This window comes from Chrysochloris asiatica, unplaced genomic scaffold (assembly GCF_000296735.1).
Source record: "Chrysochloris asiatica unplaced genomic scaffold, ChrAsi1.0 scaffold00142, whole genome shotgun sequence".
NCBI lineage: Eukaryota > Metazoa > Chordata > Mammalia > Afrosoricida > Chrysochloridae > Chrysochloris > Chrysochloris asiatica.
Genome location: NW_006408660.1, coordinates 3,516,188 through 3,533,975, shown reverse-complemented (window position 1 = coordinate 3,533,975; position 17,788 = coordinate 3,516,188). Strand labels below are relative to the sequence as shown.

Here is a 17,788-nt window from a genome sequence, read left to right as displayed (position 1 = left end):
GCAACTGGGGTGGGGATAGAGTAGGACTAGATCATCTTAGTAGTTAGGATGGTCTGTAGACAGATATTTGAGATTTGCCACAGAGTGGAGACAGTTGAATTTGAGGGAGGATATTGATTTGTCTATTTAGTGAGACATTGACTTGAATATGCTGAGAACATTGTGGTGAACAAACAAGCAGGCAGGTTCCCATCCCCACCATACACAGTAGACAGGGACGGGCAACTTGGACATTGGCTACCCAAAATGGGGAGGGGTTATGAAGCCAAGAAGTGACTGGCTTACAAGCTTTCAAGAGGAAGTCTAGATCCAGAAGGTGCTGAGGAAGGTAGAATCTCCACTGAGTAGTAGCCAATTTGTCTGGGCGGGGCTGCTGAAAGAAGATGCGGATAGGTCTCTTGTGATACAATAGTGAATAATTGTTATCAGGACTGATTGTGAGGGTTGGAAATGTAAAGGTAGACGATTAGTAGCAAAAGGAGGGGAGTGATTGACTTTGCAGTCTAGGAGTGGAGGTCCCTGGTACCATCAAGGGAGAAGCGTGGAGAGCGGGACCCTACCCAGAGAAACAGTGACCCAAGAGATGGAGGCAGAGATGATGATGTGGAGAGATGGAGCAGTTGATGACGTTAGACCCAGAGAGGAAGAGGGGCTGTGTGCTGACGACCGGGGGGCAGGCTTGTAGTATACCCTTTGGTTGGTTGATGATGCATCGAGGAGATTGTAACCATGGCAATGAAACAATATACGATAGGATGAATGTAAAGTTAATATTCTCCCATGCAAACTATCACATAATTCACAATAAAACATTTAAAAAAACAAACAAACAAATAAAACAGGCAGGATTCCTGCCTTCAGGGAACTGGAATTCGGTTGGGGTTGGGAGAGAGAGAGAGAGACAGACAATAAATGAATTAATGAGTAAAATTGTTTCAGAGAGATGTACTGTGCAGATAAAACAGGGTGATGTGGTGTGTATGGTGTGATGTGTGACTGGGGAGGTAATCAGTGAAGGCCTCTTTGAGTGAGTGACATCCACTGGAGACTTGAATGGTAGGTAGAGTTTCCAGGTGCCAGACTCTGGACTGGAAGTGTATGGAAAGGTTCTCACTTAGATGGAGATGTGGAACCAGCAAAGAAGATAGAGCGAGCAGGAAGGCAGAGACTGCTGCCTTTACTAGTACTAGACCTTACATTAAAAAGAAATGACCTCCCCCCCCCAAAAAAAAAAAAGCTAAAGAAGATAGAGAGAAACACTGTTAACTGATGATGTATGGAGGGGATTATAATCAATGTAATGAAACAAGTCATATGAATGGTTGAATGTGAAACTGGTGATGTGCCCTGTAAACTTTCACTCAATCCACAATAAAAACCTTAAAAAAAAAAAAAAAAGAAAGAAATGAACCTGGATTGCATTTTATCACCAAGAATCCTGGCAACCGTGGCACAATGTCCAAGAAAGTCACGAAAGAAGCTGATGGCTTGGATTTTAGATTTCTGGACCATCAAGAACATCTGCTCATTAGAGAGGGCTGAGTGCAGAGACCAAACTACACAAGAAGCAGAGGTTGAGGAAATGCAAACTGTTTTTGGACTCTCTAAGAAATTCTTCCCCGATATCATTTATGAATGTGCCATAAGAGACTCCCCACCCCCATATGCATAGCTGCTTATGGGAAGCTTTTCTGGCTGTGCTCCTGAGTTTATTTGCTTTCTCTTGCCTTTTCTCTGTTGCCCCAACCTGTCACTTTGGATTCTTTCTGTGCTTTCTAGTTGCATCCTTTGCCTTGCAGTTTTGCACTTTTGTTCTCATATCTCCTTCCACACTCCACAACTACAGGCCAGCCCTTCCTTCCTTTGCTAATGGAACCAGTTGCTGAGACCACAGCCAGACCCAGGAGTCAGGCTCTAGAAGGGCACCAGAGGCTGCATAAGATATAGTGGAGACAGACAGTGAATACAAGTGGGAAAAAGGGATCATATTTTGATGGGCCAGCAAGATTTTTATTTAAGATCTCATAGGCCTGTGAATATTTGAAACCAAAGAGCAGGAAGCCAGTAAAGAGGGAGACATTGGTAATGGAGGGGCAGAGGAAGTAGTTGAGAGGAGGTAGGAGAATGTGAGGTCAGAGAAATAGGTGGAAGCGTTAACTTTGAATAATAGGAGCTCTGATACACTTCTTCCTGTGAAATAAGAGGGAAGGAAGAATGAATGAGACTGGATACAAAGATTCTTGAGTTGGAAGGGAGATGATTGGGAGATGCTTAAGGTGAGTGGAAGCAGGTGAGCTGCTTACAATTACACTCAAAATTGGTGACGGAATTTGCTGGGAAATAACCAGCTTATTCGTAAAAAAAAAAAAAAAGCCAAACACCATCAAGGATCCAGGTAAAATTGGCATGTATTGTTAGCAGACAAAATCTGCCTTTCTCCAGAATTGCTCTGTACCCAAGTAACTGGTGTTAATGTTAACTTTTGTTAATACAATGTCAATTGTTATTAATGTAAAGTTTTAATTTAAATCAGTGGTTATATTTCAAGAAGTCATTATCCTTATAGTTGTACTTAATGGTAAGGTTTAAAAAAATAAAATTGATTTGTTTTTCTCTCATCTTTCTTATACCTATCAGAGGCTTGCAGTTAGTGATGCTGCTTATGAATTCAGTATAAGAAATTTTAATAAAAAACTTTTTTTTTAAACTTTTTATTGTGAATTGAGTGAAGGTTTCCAGACAGGAGGATCATCAGTTTTACATTCAACAAATCATACACTTTGTTTCATCCCAGTGATTGCACCCCCTCCCTGCAACACCAGTTAGCCCACTTCCTCCCTGTGGTTCCTATTCCCATTCCACCCACTTTTCCATCCTGTCTCACCTTTTTGTAGAACTTATTAGACATGGCTCATTATATTTCAAATCTGGTCTATTAGGAGAAATTAAAGTGTGCATATTTAACTTTCTCTTTCTTTTGTTTGCTTGAGTTTCTAAAGAGCACTTAAGATTTAAGGTTATCGATCTACTCAGGTGCAGTTTTTAATATGTTTTTGAGCAACCTGATCACAGTAATACAATTCTCAGATAGAAATTTGCTAACTACATGGAAGCAACTATCAGCTAAGAACCATTTTTTCTCTCAATATTAGATTGAAAATGGTATGTTTGTAGCCAACCCTCTTCAGGAACGCACAATTCTAATGAGAAAAGAAGGAGAGTCTGCAAAGAGTATTAACGAGATGCTTCTGAGCAGACTTTCACGGTACCGAGCTTCTCCTTCTGCCACACTGGCAGCCTTGACTGGCTCCACCATCTCCAACACTCTGAAAGAGGATCAAGCAGGTAAGCTGGTCTGCTTATGCAGTGTAACTGCATTCAGCAGCCATTTATTGAGCACTTACTTTGTGTCTACAAAGCACTTTACTTAGTTTATCTTACTATAGCCTCCCAGTTATTGGACCTTTGTTTATTCCAAGTTAATACATGTTGTGGGCTTTGGAAAGGATTTAGCATGAATCCATAATAATTGAAAACAACTGTATCTTCAACTTTAAATACCTGGTCATCGTTAGTGTTAGTATAAATTAATTGCCTTCACATTTAGAATATCTACCATAACTGTTAAAACCCAATCTTTAGTGTCATCTTCACTAAACATAATCTTGATCAAGCAAGAAACACATAATCTATATTAGATGTTTCTTTTTAAAAAATTGATCACTTAGTGTTTGTCATTGTACATTTTAAGTTAGATGGGAATTTGAAAGTGTCTCCACTATAAAAAGGTCTATGTAGAGAAGTCTTATTCCCTTCATCTTGGCATATTCCATGTTCTGCCTATACTCTGCACCCTCTCCAAACCAAAACCATTGCTATCAAGTCAATTCCAATTCATAACAACCTTATAGGACAGAGTAGAATTGCCTTACAGGGTTCCAAAGGTTTTAATAGTTATGGAAGCAGATGGGCACATCTTTCTCCTACGGAGTGACTGGTGGGTTAAAAACACTGTCCTTTCAATTATCAGGCAAGCTCTTAACTGCTGTGCCTCCAGGGCTCCTTCTGCACTCTATCCAAAAAGTTTCACTTCCATCCAGTCAATTCTAACTCATAGCAACCCTACAGGACAGAATAGAATGGCTCCTTTGTTGTTACTGTTGTGTTATGCCATTGAATCTGTTCTGACTCATAGCAACCATGTAGGGTTTCCAAGGAGCAGCTGGTGGGTTTAAACCACTGACCTTGTGATTATCAGTTCAGTGCTTATCCTATAGTTAAGCAGTTCAGTGCCACACCAGAAATCCTTTCCATACCCTATTTGCTGCTGTTGTTAAGTGCCATCAAGTCGGTTCTGACTCATAGCGACCCATATAGGGTTTCCAAGGAGCAGCTGGTAAGCTTAAACCACCGCCATTGCTGTTCAAACTGACTTTGCAGTCTAGCGCATCAACCCACAGTGCCACACCAGGACTCCTCCGTACCCTATAGGCAGCTATATTTACCTATTTTTACTTATCCTTGTGTTTCTTTATGCAAATACAATTAAAGACAAATGCATGTGGTCCTTTTCTTAATAGAAGGTTGTTGTTGTTTTGTTGTTGTTATGTGTCGTGGAGTCAGTTTTGAGTACCCTGTACAGGGTTTCCGAGGCTGTAAATCTTTACAGGAGCAGAAAGCCTCATCTTTCTCCTGTGGAACAGCTGGTAGTTTCGAATTGCTGACTTTGAGGTTCACAGCCCAATGCTTACTATATATGCTGTTCTACGGTTTAAAGTCTTGGTGTTGTAAGATTTGAGTTTTACAGTTTTAAGTTTTGGAGTCCTGATGTGGCACTGTGGGTTAATGTGCCGGACTGCAGTTGAGTGAACCGCAACGTTGGCAGTTCAAGCTCATCAGCCACTCCTCGCAAACCCTACACAAGGTTGCTATGGGTCAGAACTAAATCAACGGCACTTAACAACAGCAGCAGTTTTAAAGCAGACATTCTTTACAAGGATACCCCTTTTAGGATTTCATATATTCTCCCCCAGAGTTTTAGATAGCATGTTATATGTATCCATCATCAGAGTTTCAAAGTCATCTATGATTCGTTTTTCTAGAAGTTGATAGATAATATAACAGCTGTTTGAATTTGTAACAAACTGTTGCGGACCGTGTAAGACTGGTCATAAAGCTGTAGTAAAAGATAAGGCCAGAAAAAGCTGCCATGTCAAAGAAAATTATGTATCCGAGTTAATATACATCTACTATACATTTAATGAAATTTGTTATACTCTTGTGCTTTAATACCTTTGCAGTCCAAAATGCTAAGAAGAGAAAAGGTTTATGGTTAATTTATCATGAGGCTGCCAAATCAAGTACTTATTAATCCACTTCAAAATGTAAGGATAGTATTTTATTTTCTCAGACCTCTAGTGTATCAAACATAATTTAGGAAATTATTAATAGTTATTATAATTTAGGTTAGTGGGCAACTTGATTTGTAGGAAATTTGTTACCTAAATGAACATTTTACCACAAACTAGAGGCTTGATCTGAATTTGTCTCTTGGGGAAAAATTGAACCCTACCCTGAATAGAAATACTAACAATGTTTATTGCATAAGAAAATAAAGAACAGTGGCAAAAGGAGACCTCAGAAGGCAAAGGTATATTTAAAATGCTATGAAAACTGTTATCTGTTTTCTAAGCTTTTTATCATACTGTACTCGTATAAACATTTTCTGTGTATTCATTAGTACATAGCTGGTCATAAGGTAAGTAAAGTTGTGAAAATTCGGTGAACATTCACGGGGACATTTTTAATCCTAAAATTATGGGCATGTTAATGAGAGGTTATCTATTAAAAATATTTTTGTTAATAATATTATATTCACAGAGTTACTAATCTCTTAATCACTGTCCTTTTTGTCATTTTAATTTGAATTTCTTACTTACAGAAGTAGACTTAATATTGCTGAATTCATGTCATGAAATCAGAATATTCTTTTTGGGGAGCTGGGAGTTTGAAAAGGGAACAATTTTGAAGCATAAACATGCAAAAGAAATATCCAACAGATTAGACTTCTCTTTTCTCAGTTTTCTAGGCAAACCCTCTAAAGACTTACACTTAGCTGGACCTTGAATAATAAGTTATATTTTATAGCCTGACCTCTTCTTAAGTAAAGCACTCTGATATCCTGTTGGCTTCATCCATTCTCATCGTCTAGTGTATAGAAAACCCTTACATGTACTCTATGGTTTCCATCTGCCAGAAAATCAGAAAGAACCAAGTACAGTGTATATCTCATGATTTAAAAGAATCATTTTTTCCTCAATGATAGTTTTTCACTGATCCTATGAAATCTATATAGTGGAGTATTCTAAACCATACTGGTATAAAATTCTTTTGTGTTAGATAATGTGAAAGCTTTCACTGACTAGTTATAGGTTAGGCTTTCCAGCTAATTGCATGTTCAAAGCTGTGTGTAATTAATTACCTGTCAAAAAATTGTACTATGTAATAAAAAGATCTATAATGGAACATCAGTCTCCTAGGATAAAAAGGCTTCTTCTTTTACCTTGAGGTTTAGTGAGGATTCATTTGTTTGGAAGAATTTTTAGACACATAAAGGTCTATTGAAGAATTTGGAGTACCTTCCAGAAATTTACACCATATGGCTGGGCAGTTGGGGTCAGGTGACAAAGTCAGAAGAGCATCAGTTTTTCCTTAGCTTTTTACTGCTTGTTCTATTTTCCTGGTCTGAGTACATCTTGTTTGAATTTGGGGTTCCCTGGTGTGGTGCTGTGGATTAATGTGCCAGACTGCAAAGCCATTTGAACTGCAAGGTTGATGGTTCAAGCTCACCATCTGCTCCTTGGAAACCCTATACAGGGTCGCTGTGGGTCAGACCCAACTCGACAGTACTTAACAACATTATACCTAGTCTGTATTGGTAATCAAATTAATCTGTGTGTCAAATTTTTTACTCAGCATTTTCATTCTGTTCACCAGCAAACACTAGCTGTGGGTTACCCCTAAAAATGCTACGGAAGACTCCCATCTATACCTGTGGCACATACTTGGTGATGCTGGTCCCACCACCAGGGGGATCAGGCAGCTCTGCCACCCGCTCTCTTTTTGGCGGCACAAGTGGTTTGTCATCTTTAAAAAGTAAGTGGCTTTTGTTTATAGCACTTTTGCCATTTGTCTCAAACTCTGAAACAGTAGCTATCAACATAGTCATGGGCTCCTAGGGGGAGTTGAAAATATAATTATTTATAGATGATATAGGAGTTCTGGTAGCATAGTTGGGCATGGTTATGAGTTGGGCTGCTAACCTCAAAGTCATCAGTTAGAAACTACTAGCCATTCCACGGGAGAAGGATGAGGCTTTCTGCTCCCTAAAGATTTTACAGCCTTGGAAATCCTATTCAGGGTCGCTATGAGTAGGAACCGACTCCGCCGCACACCACCACCACCACTACCACCATAAATGCTATGATTGTGTACTTTTTAAACTATCATCCTGTGAAATTGCTAAATTTTAATGAGTTCAGTAAAATTGTATGAAATAAAGTAATCTCTGGCCACATAGTTTTCCGTCCTCTGTGAGAGAATCTCATAAAACTTTTTTTAAAAATGTGAAATGCTTCCACTTGGGGATGCATATGCAAAATATTATACCAAAAAGATAGGACCTAAAAAGTAATATGTGTAGAAAGTCACTAATGCCTATAAATGTCTATATATTTTTATTAAAATGAGTCTTATAATCATTAAAGCAATATGATTTTGACTCTGGTGTGGACAAATAGGTTAAGTAGAATAAAACAGGCAGTAAACAAATTTCGCTTCTCTAAAGGAATAGCTTATTTTTGCTTTTTTCCACCTTCAAATTTATTTGTTGTTGTTGTGAAGTGCCATCGAGTCGGTTCCGACCCATAGCGACCCTGTACAGGGTTTCCGAGGGTGTAAATCTTTACGGGAGTAGAAAGCCTCATCTTTCTCCCGCGGAGCGGCTGGTAGTTTCGAACCGCTGGCCTTAAGGTTCGCAGCCCGATTCGTAACCACTACGCTACCAGAGCTCCTCAAATTTATTTAGGCACATAAAATTCAAATGGTATGAAATATTTACTTGTTTTAATTTCCTAATATTTTATATTCTCTTCTCTTAAAGTAATTGCTTACAACCAACCATTCTGTGAAAGGATTATATTTCACATACAGAATTTTTCAAAGTATTTCTTACTCTAATTTAAGCCATCAGCAATTTAAACCAAATTATGTATCCAGTAACAATTTAACCTTTAGATCATTTCAGGAAACCACATGTGCTTAGAATTTGCATATTCTTAACTCCAAACTCATTTGCCTTTAAAACATGCAATTCAGTAATTTGTAATATATCCACAGAGTTGTGTAACCATCACCACTGATTTTATAACATTCTCATCATTTCAAAAAACAACCCTGGATTCATTAGCCGTCATTCCTCATTTCCCTCTCCTCCCCAGCCCCTGACAACTACCAATTTACTTTCTCTCTCTATGGAGTGATCTTATTCTGGATTTTCCATATACATGGAATTAACAATATGTGGCCTTTTATAACTAGCTTCTTTCCCTAAGCATAGTGCCTTAATGGTTCATCCATATTGTAGCATAGATCTGTATTTTATTCCTTTGTATGACTGAATCTTATTCCATTGTATATATTTGCCACATTTTGCTTATCTGTTCATTTATTAATGGGCATTTGGATTATTTCCACTTTGGGCTATTATTAATAATGCTGCTAAGAACATTCAGGTAATACAAGATTCTTTGTGGATATATGTTTTCAGTTCTATTGGATATATGCCTGGGAATGAAATTGCTGGGTTATGTGGAAACTCTATGTTAAAAATTTGATGAACTGCTGAACTATTTTCCAAAGCAGTTGCACCATTCCCACCAGCAACATATGAGGGTTCCAGTTTCTCCACATCCTTGTCACCCCCAGTTCTTGTCTGTCTTTTTAGTCAGAATGGATTCAACAGCAACTAGTAGTTTGTATGAAGTAATTAGTATCTCACCGTTGCTTTGATTTCCATTTCCCTGAGGACTAATGATGTTGAGTATCTTTTCATGTCTGTATTGGCCATTTGTATATTTTCTTTAAAGAAAGCTCAATTGAAGTACTTTGCCCATATTTTAATTGGGTCATTTGTCTTTTTATTGACCTTTTGTCTTCTATAGCTTTAAACCCATTTACTTGTTTTTTTCAAGTGCAGGTCACAGAGTTCATTTTTTGTCTCCTTGGCATGGCTTTTTTAGAGACTGGCCCCATTTGATGAAAACAGGCCTGCACAGTGCCATTCTGTCATGAGGATAGAGCTTATGCAATGATCTTTTTTTAGACCAACATATTAGAAAATACTTCAGTACTTTCTATGCTGTGTCCCACATTGATTTCTATGGGGCTCCTCAGTAAGTGGGCTCAAGGATGCCTTTAGGTACTCATCATCCAGTTGGGAGAAACTATATAGGAATATGAAACAGCTAGAAAATGGTATTCAGTGCTCAGGGCGTGAGCCATGTGGGGCACACTGTCATGCAGTAGAGTCAGAGAAAGGCAGATTGGGAAAACCAGTCGGTTGATAAATAGGATGGAACAATAGAAAATTGAAAAGAAATAAAAAGAGTAGTTTTGGTTATAACTCAATTTAGGCATGCTAAGGGCCTGAAATAGTAGATCAGTGGAAATAAGAGAGAAAGAAAAAAAGAGAGAGAGAAAGGAAGAAAGAAAGAAGGAGAACACCCAACAAACCCAAGACACACAGTGTTAGGAATTTACATTTGAAATTGGGGAGAAAATAATAGTAGCAGTGAACATATTCAAGTATGTATGGTTGTAGGCCCTTGATTCAGTATAACTCATGAATCTCCACAACAACTGTAGAAGGCTGGTACTTATCTCTACAAACAAGGTAAAAGAGACTCCAAGAGGTTAAATGACTTGACCAGGGTCAGTCATAAAGGAGAGAGGTAGAATTCAAACCCAGAAACCTGAAGCCTATGTTCTTTATGCCTACATGATCCGGTGTGAAGAAGGGAAAGGACCAAAGTGTCTCTCAGTTTTAGAGCCACTGCTTGGAAGGACAAGAACGGAATGCTCTTTGGGTGCCCATCAGCCTTTACTGAGCACCAACTATACATGAAGTGTTTCTCATAAATACTGTTACTCCATGATATTAATGATAGTAGTCCCTCTTGCAGTCACCCTTTTTGATAACCTATACTGAAAAAAAACTTCATTCAAAAGCTACCATGTTTAAAAATGTGATTCATTATTAAATTTGATAAGGTATTTTGGTGGTAGTTTTCTTTTTGTGGTCCTTTCTATGTGTATTCTGTGTCCTCATTGTTGCCACCAATAGACAATAACAAAAATGGTGTTGTTGTTTTTTAACTATTATAATTTTTAAATGAAAATCTTGTTAAGAGTTTAGAGTTTAAACTTTGAAGAGTAGCTTGACCATCCTCTTCAGGATCCTAAACAATGTAATGTTTGTTTCCAAAGTCCTAGCCTCTAGCTTGGTGTATAATATTTCGGACGGTCAGTTCACAAGTCGTGCTGATCTCATCGATGCTGCTGGAAGCTCACTTGGACGTGGTGCTCTTGTACCAGGATTGGGTAAGAAACAAATGCATTTCCTCAAAAAATTCAGTGTTTAAGCAATTTCTCTTGAAAATGTTTGCCAATATCCCTTGGTATTCTAGTTTCTTCAGAGAAAAAATTGTTTTACTACTATGGTTTAATTTTTGAGGATCAATGTAAGGAATTACCATATGTGAAATTCCTCTATATAAACTGCTTTTGAAGCAGTTGTCCACTGTATTGTGTGATGATGATGCCTATAACAAATGCTTTTCGAAGCATATGCCATAAAAAGGTTTCTTTCCAATGGCGACTTGGTATGCTTCTTGTTGTTAAGCTGTAAGTGTTATGTAATATATTGAATTTTTTTCTTTGCCTTAGCTGATAGGAAGTTCATATCTATGTTTAGAACAGTTACTAAAACTTTCATTATGTATTAATGTTAACCAGTCCTATTATATTGGGCATTGTACTTTGTTTAACTCTTTATTGTGATTTGGTTGGAGGTTTATAGAGCAAATCAGTTTTCAATTCAATAATTCATATACATTTTGTTTTGTTGATTGATTGCAAACCTGACAAAGTAACACCGATCATCCCACTTCCTCCCTGTGTTTCCTATTTTCATTCCAACTCTTCTTGTCCCTTCCTGCCTTCTGATCTTTGTCCTTTGGCAAGTGCTGACCTTTTGATCTGGAATGGTTTATTGTTCTAAGGAAGGCATATCTCCCTAGTGTTATTATTCCCCTTCTACACCTGTCTATTGCTTGACTGAAAGTTGAACCAAAGGGGTAAGTAAGTTCATTTCCAGCCCTGGAGGGTGACTAAGGGCCATAGTCTCAGGGGTTCCACCAGTCTCTATATGACCAGTAAACTTGGTCTTTTTTTATGATTTTGAATCTTGTTCCTCATTTTCCTCCCATTTTATCCAAGAGCTTTTAGGGTGATTGATAGTGATAGTTGGTCCCCATGCAGTTCTTATGGCTTTAGGGTTGTGGAGGCTGAGGTTTGTGTGGCCCATTAGTCCTTTAGACTAATTGTTTCCCAGAATCTTTGATTTTTTTTTTTTTTTTAACTCTTCTTTGCTCCAGATGGGGGGTGAGAGGGTATGTGTGTGGCGGGGGCAATAGTGTACATTAGATGGCCATTTTCAAGCATTTAAAACCTCAGTCACTGCTCTTCAAAGTGGAACATAGAATGTTTGTGTGTGTGTTTGTGTGTGTATTATGTTGTACCAATTGATCGTGATGCCACATGAGACTATGATCCTGAGCCCCTGTAGCTGAGTTTTTCATGTAAGCCAAGTAACTACTTCTTGGAAGCACATTAGCTATAAATCAGTTTGTAAGAACTAATAAATCCATAGTTCTTACACAGGAGTTAAGCAAAATTAGAAATTTAACCTTGGTTTCTTTCTACTGAGACCCAACCTGGTGTTTTGCCAGTCCCAACCTGGTGAGTTGTGGATTGTCTGCACTAGGGAAAATCTCACCGTCCCCTTCTTTAGCAGTGCTTGTGAGAACTATGTACACACGCAGATAGCAACATGACATTTAACCCAAATATACTCGTTTTGCAGGTGCCTGTTACGATACAGTGAACAACATGCTGTGGACGTGCTCGAATGACTATATCGATCAATGGTGTAATCCTGGAAATCAAGCCTTCCATTACGTCTGCCAGAGACTTGGAGTCAGCCACATCATCACTGAGCCCAAAGGTAAGCTGAACTACAGTCTTGAACGAAGAGGTTCTCCCCTGGAAATATGAAAGAGCACAGTAGCATTTGTAAGTGGGAACATATACCAATTAGCAAAGTCTGTTAACAGCCTTCTCCTTTTGAATTTAGAAAGCCAAAATACTTTGTTATCTGTAACCCTGAAAGGCTGGTTTATGATTAAATAAACAAGTACCAAATAAGTAGAGCTTTGGAGATGGTCCATAGACTTAAAAAAAATTTTTTTTTTACTTGGCACATTACTATTTAAATTGTCAAAACTTTGTTACAAAAACTGGTTGTTCATTTATACTGTGATTGGGATTGGGATTATATTTTGTTATAATGTTTTACATTGATAATGAATTATTTACACACAGACTTCATATTACATCGAATTACCATTGAGAGATATTGATATTTTAAATACTGCTATCAAGATTCTCGGATTCCTAGTGTAGCACTGTAGGATAAGCACTGGACTGCTAGCCACAAGGTTGGCAGTTCAAACTCAAGAACCACTCCTTATAAACCCTATATAGGGTCGCAATGAGTCAGAACCAACTCAGTGGTGCTTAACAACATAATTAAGATTCTTAATATTAGCTTAATGTTAGCACAAGATCTCTTGGCTTTCAAATAAGACATGGACCCATGAAGAAATTTCAAGATAAATTAGAAAATATTTAGAAGTGAATGAAAACAAAAGCATATTTATCAAAATATAAAGGATGCAGTGGCTCAGGGCTAAAAGTAGTATAAACACGTAATAAGAATGTTGTAAGGAAATGCATGTAAAGCTCATGATCCCGTGTCCAGCACATACAAAGTGGTAGCTACTTATGATCTGGAAAATTAAAATTCCCAAGTGATGTCACCCTAGGACTCTTGCAGTGGGAAGGGTTTTTCCAGCAGTAGTGGAAGAGATTGGAGTCTAGTCTCTCCTAGTCCTTGTGCACCTTTTGTAAATCAGGAATCTGTTCCAAAGAGATGTCTCTCCTCACTGTGTTTCTTTTTCATCTTCTAGAAGAGGCTATAACCACCAATGAGGTTATAAACCAATTATTGCACCATGTTGGTGCGATGTGTATACACCAACTCAATCTCCTTGCTACCAACCCCACTCTACCAATCACAAGTGTCCTGGGCAAGCAACATCCGATTGAAGCACACCATCTTAGCAGTATTTGTGACATCATGGAAAAGGCCATGGTTAATGGAGATACCTGTATTATACGCTGTATTCTTGTGGTCTTTCAGGTAAATACACTGTTTGGAGATAAATAAGATAATAGAGAAAAACAAACAAAACTTTGGCTTCACCTAGGTAATTTCTACCTGAAGGGAAATTTGGTAATTAATACTCTTGCTTGTGGTATCTTGGCCACATTCTAATCCTGTCATTAGAATTAACATCATATTCATCACATTGTAGTTAGTGAAGTATTGCTATTTGTAGCTCATTGTAATGAATGTATGTAGAATATTTACTATTATTATACTATTGTACAAGAGATAAAATGATGATTAAAAATCCTCCTGGGCATTTAGTTTTAAGAATACCTACTGTGTCTTTCTTCAAGTCGTTAAATTTATCTCCAGTAAAATTAGCATTTTTAAATATAACCCTTATACTTCTGTAGGTGGTATTTAAATTTTTCTTCAGCCCACAAACTGAAAGGAATCGAGACATCATTCGAAGGTCAGGATTGCTTCTTTGGCAGCTATTGATGGCACCAAAAGATCAAATTTGCCTTGAAATCCAGAAGGAAGTCTGCCTTGCTATCAGGTAAACAGCCAGTGATTTTCTTGAGATGCATTGCAGTCTTCCCTGCAGACCAGCAGCATAGGTGTCTCTTCCCATCTGGTAGTCGTGACTGCCTGAATAGGGGCGAATTTAATTGGAGAGGGGTTTATGACCCCACCCTCAAGACCCATGACACGCGTGGCACCAACATTGCTTATCTCACCAAAAGTATGCTCTCTTGGATCTCTCAAAAGACCTGTACATGATGTTTTGATTGTTTACAGAGACTGTTCTCATTCGGTTAAGAATACACACTTGAACAAAAAGCAGGCTTGGATTCTAGTTTTTGTTCTGCCATTACATACCATGACCTTTGCTTGACATTTCAGTTTTCTCAGCTGTAAAATAGGCATAAAAATAACGCCTACTTTATTGGTTTATGAGGTTTTAGCTAAAATAAGGGCAGATGCAAAGTAAGTTCTCAATAGTATCAGCCATTATTATTTCTATTAATCTGCTTAAAATCTTGTTAGATAAGAGAACATTTCCTATTTATTGTGATTGAAGTTTTCAGTTGTTGTTTGGAGTTGTTTGAAGAAGCTTTTATCCTTCTTGTGACCCAGTGTAAGTCAGTGACTCAGAGAGAATGGACTGCTGGTGTGAAAGGGCTGTGTGACAGGGGTAAGCGTAGATAGAGGGAACTTTCCCCTTCCATAACTGACTGTGCTTCGTTCTCTTTTTGTTGAGAACATTAAGGCAATATTAAAATCTGGTGCCACGGGGAAATTTCTGGGGTTGATGGATATGTTCACTATCTTAATTGTGGTGGTGGTGGTTTTATGAGTGACTACATATGCCAAAACTTACCAAATTAGTAGTGTAGTGGTTACGAATCGGGCTGTGGAACCGCAAGGTCAGCATTTCAAAACTACCAGCTGTTCCATGGGAGAACGATGAGGCTTTCTGCTCCCGTAAAGATTTACAGCCTCGGAAACCCTGTACAGGGTTGCTATGAGTCAGAACTGACTCCACGGCACATCACCACCACCACCATACTTTAAATACATGCAGTTTATGGTCAGTTAAACATCAATACAAAAGAAAAGGAAAACAATTCTTGTGCCGTTTTGCAATGTCCATTTAATAGTCATTTTCAAATCTTAGTCAGAACCCACTTCCTTCTCCTTGGATTCAAAGTTCATTTCCAAAGCTGTGTCTTGGGGCATCACACTGTTTCCTAAAAATAATTCATCTTTTTGTCCAAAGAAATAAAAAAGCTGAGAATTAGAAATTTTCCTTTTCAAACTACTTTTTTTCATTGTCCCCATGTATAGCTGGCTTGACTGTGCTTACCTTTCTAGCTTGCCAGTTCTCTTAAGCCAGTTCTTCCTCTTATCTCAAGGTCAGCAGCTTGAAACTACCAGCCATTCCATGGGTGAAAGATGAGGCTTTGTGCTCCCGTAAAGATTTACAGCCTCAGAAACCCTATACAGGGTCGCTGTGAGTCAGAACTGACTCCACAGAACGTAACCCCCACCACCCCCACCTCTAGCCCTGGTGTGGCGCCGTAGGATAAGCACTGGACTGCTAACTGCAAGATTGGCAGTTCAAATCCACCAGCTGCTCTCAGAAACCCTACCCAGGGTCACTATGTGTCAGAACCAACTGGATGATACTCAACAGTAACCTCTAGCCATAGACACGTTATTGTTTTGGTAATCACGGAAAGGAAAAGAAAGATAGGGTATATTAAGGATGGGACTGATTATGTTAGAACTGTGGATTTAGGTTCAAGTGTCTTTAGTCGCAAAACTTACCCCAGAGTTTTATATAATCAAACTGACATCTTTAATAAAAATAGAAATTTTAAATATTTAGTGTTTGTATTTTCTCAACATTTGTTATAAAACTTTTTTACTTTTCTGTCATTTCAGCTCTGGTTTAAATATCTTGTACCCAGGTGAAATGGAAATCAATAATTTACTTAAGCTGGTCTTAACAGAAGGTGAGAATTATCCTTTAGCTATAGCTGTCCTTAAATTCTAACTTTTTTGGTCCCCTGGGTGGTACAAACGATTGAGTTCTTAACTACTAGCCAAAAGGTTGGCAGTTCAAGCCCACCCAGGAACACCTCTGAAGTTAGACTTGGTGATCTGCTTCCCAAAGTCACAGCCTTGAAAACCCTATGTAGAAGCTCTACTCTGCACACATGGGGTCTTCATGAGTCAGAATTAACTGGATATTAAGATAATAGATACTTCTTTTCCACATCTTTATTAGTCAGCATTATTTTAAAAATATATCTGCATACAACCGACACTTTCAACCATCTTGAAAACAGAAACTTAGGTTTTATATATCTTCAAGTTTTATAAACCTCTTTCTATCTCTACTACTTAGCACAATGTACCTGACTGTACAAGGGGGCTTCAAAACGTTTGTGGAAAAATTCCATTATGTTTTACTTCTATTTTTCCATAAAATTTTTGAAGCTCCCTCTTAAATGTTTAATTAATATTAAATGATAATGCTATCTTGGTGATTTTCCGTACTATACATCAGAGCCCTGGTGTGATGCTGTAGGATAAAAACTGGACTGCTAACCATAAGGTCAGTGGATCAAGTCCACCAGCCACTCCTCAGAAACCCTATACAGGGTCACTATGAACTGACTTGATGGCACTTAACCATCATAACATTAGAACCTGACTGTTTAAGTTAGAATGAAAAATGACATAACAAAACAAAACAAAAAACCTTGCTCTTGTAGTGTATACCCTTTGGGTGGTTGATGATGCATGGAGGGGATTGTAATCATGGCTATGAAACGATATACGATAGAATAAATGTAAAATGAATGTTCTCCCATGTCACATAATTTGCAATAAAACATTTATTAAAACAAAATAAAACAAAACCTTGCTAAAGACCTTTTACAAATATGTCATTGTAAAGTGCCATCAAGTCAGTTCTGACTCATAGGAACTGTTTATAGGGTTTCTGAGGCTGTAAATATTTATGAGAGTAGAATGCCTCATCTTTCTCCCGTGGAGCGACTGCTGGGCTCCAACCACCGATCTTACGCTTAACAGTCCAGTGAGTATCCAGTAGTGCCACCAGTTTTCCTTTCTGCATATATAATAAGCAATTAGAGATTGTACTTTATGATATAGCAGGAGGGGTGATTACACTTAAACCAAGAGGAACTGGTTGGAAAAGTGTGACTGCTTGTCATATAGTTTTTGTTGCTGTTTGTGTAGTACATATCCCTGGTTCCTCTAGTTAATAAAAAATGGTGACACTCTACTTTTTTACAAACTTTGTTTTTAGCATCAGTTTTCTAAATGCAAATTACCAGGGTGGTTTATGATACTTTGTTCTGTGTTAGGTGAGAGAAATAGCGGCCTCTCCCAGCTCCGGGATGTGATCCTAACCAATTTGGCGGAACAGCTTCAGAACAATAGATTTGGCAGTGATGAGGATGATCATTACAGGTGACACAGTTATATTCTTCACTGCTAGCCTTGTTCTTGTGTTCATTTAAGTCATTAATTTACATGTAAATGGTTGCTCCAATTTAGTTTCCTGTCAGGTCTAGTATGATGGAACCGTCCATTCAAGCCTAAACCATGGATCAATGGAAAGATAATAAATCCCATAATTGCCTAAGAAAGTACAATAGAACATTGCAAATTTATCAG

General features: G+C 38.1%; 1 protein-coding gene across 1 annotated transcript in view; it reads left to right on the top strand.

Moving 5' to 3' along the window:
• The window catches only part of HECTD4 (HECT domain containing E3 ubiquitin protein ligase 4), a 139,619-nt gene that overhangs the window by 19,993 nt on the left and 101,838 nt on the right, over positions 1 to 17,788 (top strand). The window contains exons 7-14 of the mRNA XM_006870461.1: positions 3,153 to 3,345; positions 6,997 to 7,155; positions 10,546 to 10,659; positions 12,203 to 12,343; positions 13,368 to 13,600; positions 13,984 to 14,129; positions 16,022 to 16,092; positions 17,476 to 17,581. Coding sequence (XP_006870523.1) covers positions 3,153 to 3,345; positions 6,997 to 7,155; positions 10,546 to 10,659; positions 12,203 to 12,343; positions 13,368 to 13,600; positions 13,984 to 14,129; positions 16,022 to 16,092; positions 17,476 to 17,581 — 1,163 coding nt within the window. The remainder of the gene's footprint in view (positions 1 to 3,152; positions 3,346 to 6,996; positions 7,156 to 10,545; positions 10,660 to 12,202; positions 12,344 to 13,367; positions 13,601 to 13,983; positions 14,130 to 16,021; positions 16,093 to 17,475; positions 17,582 to 17,788) is intronic.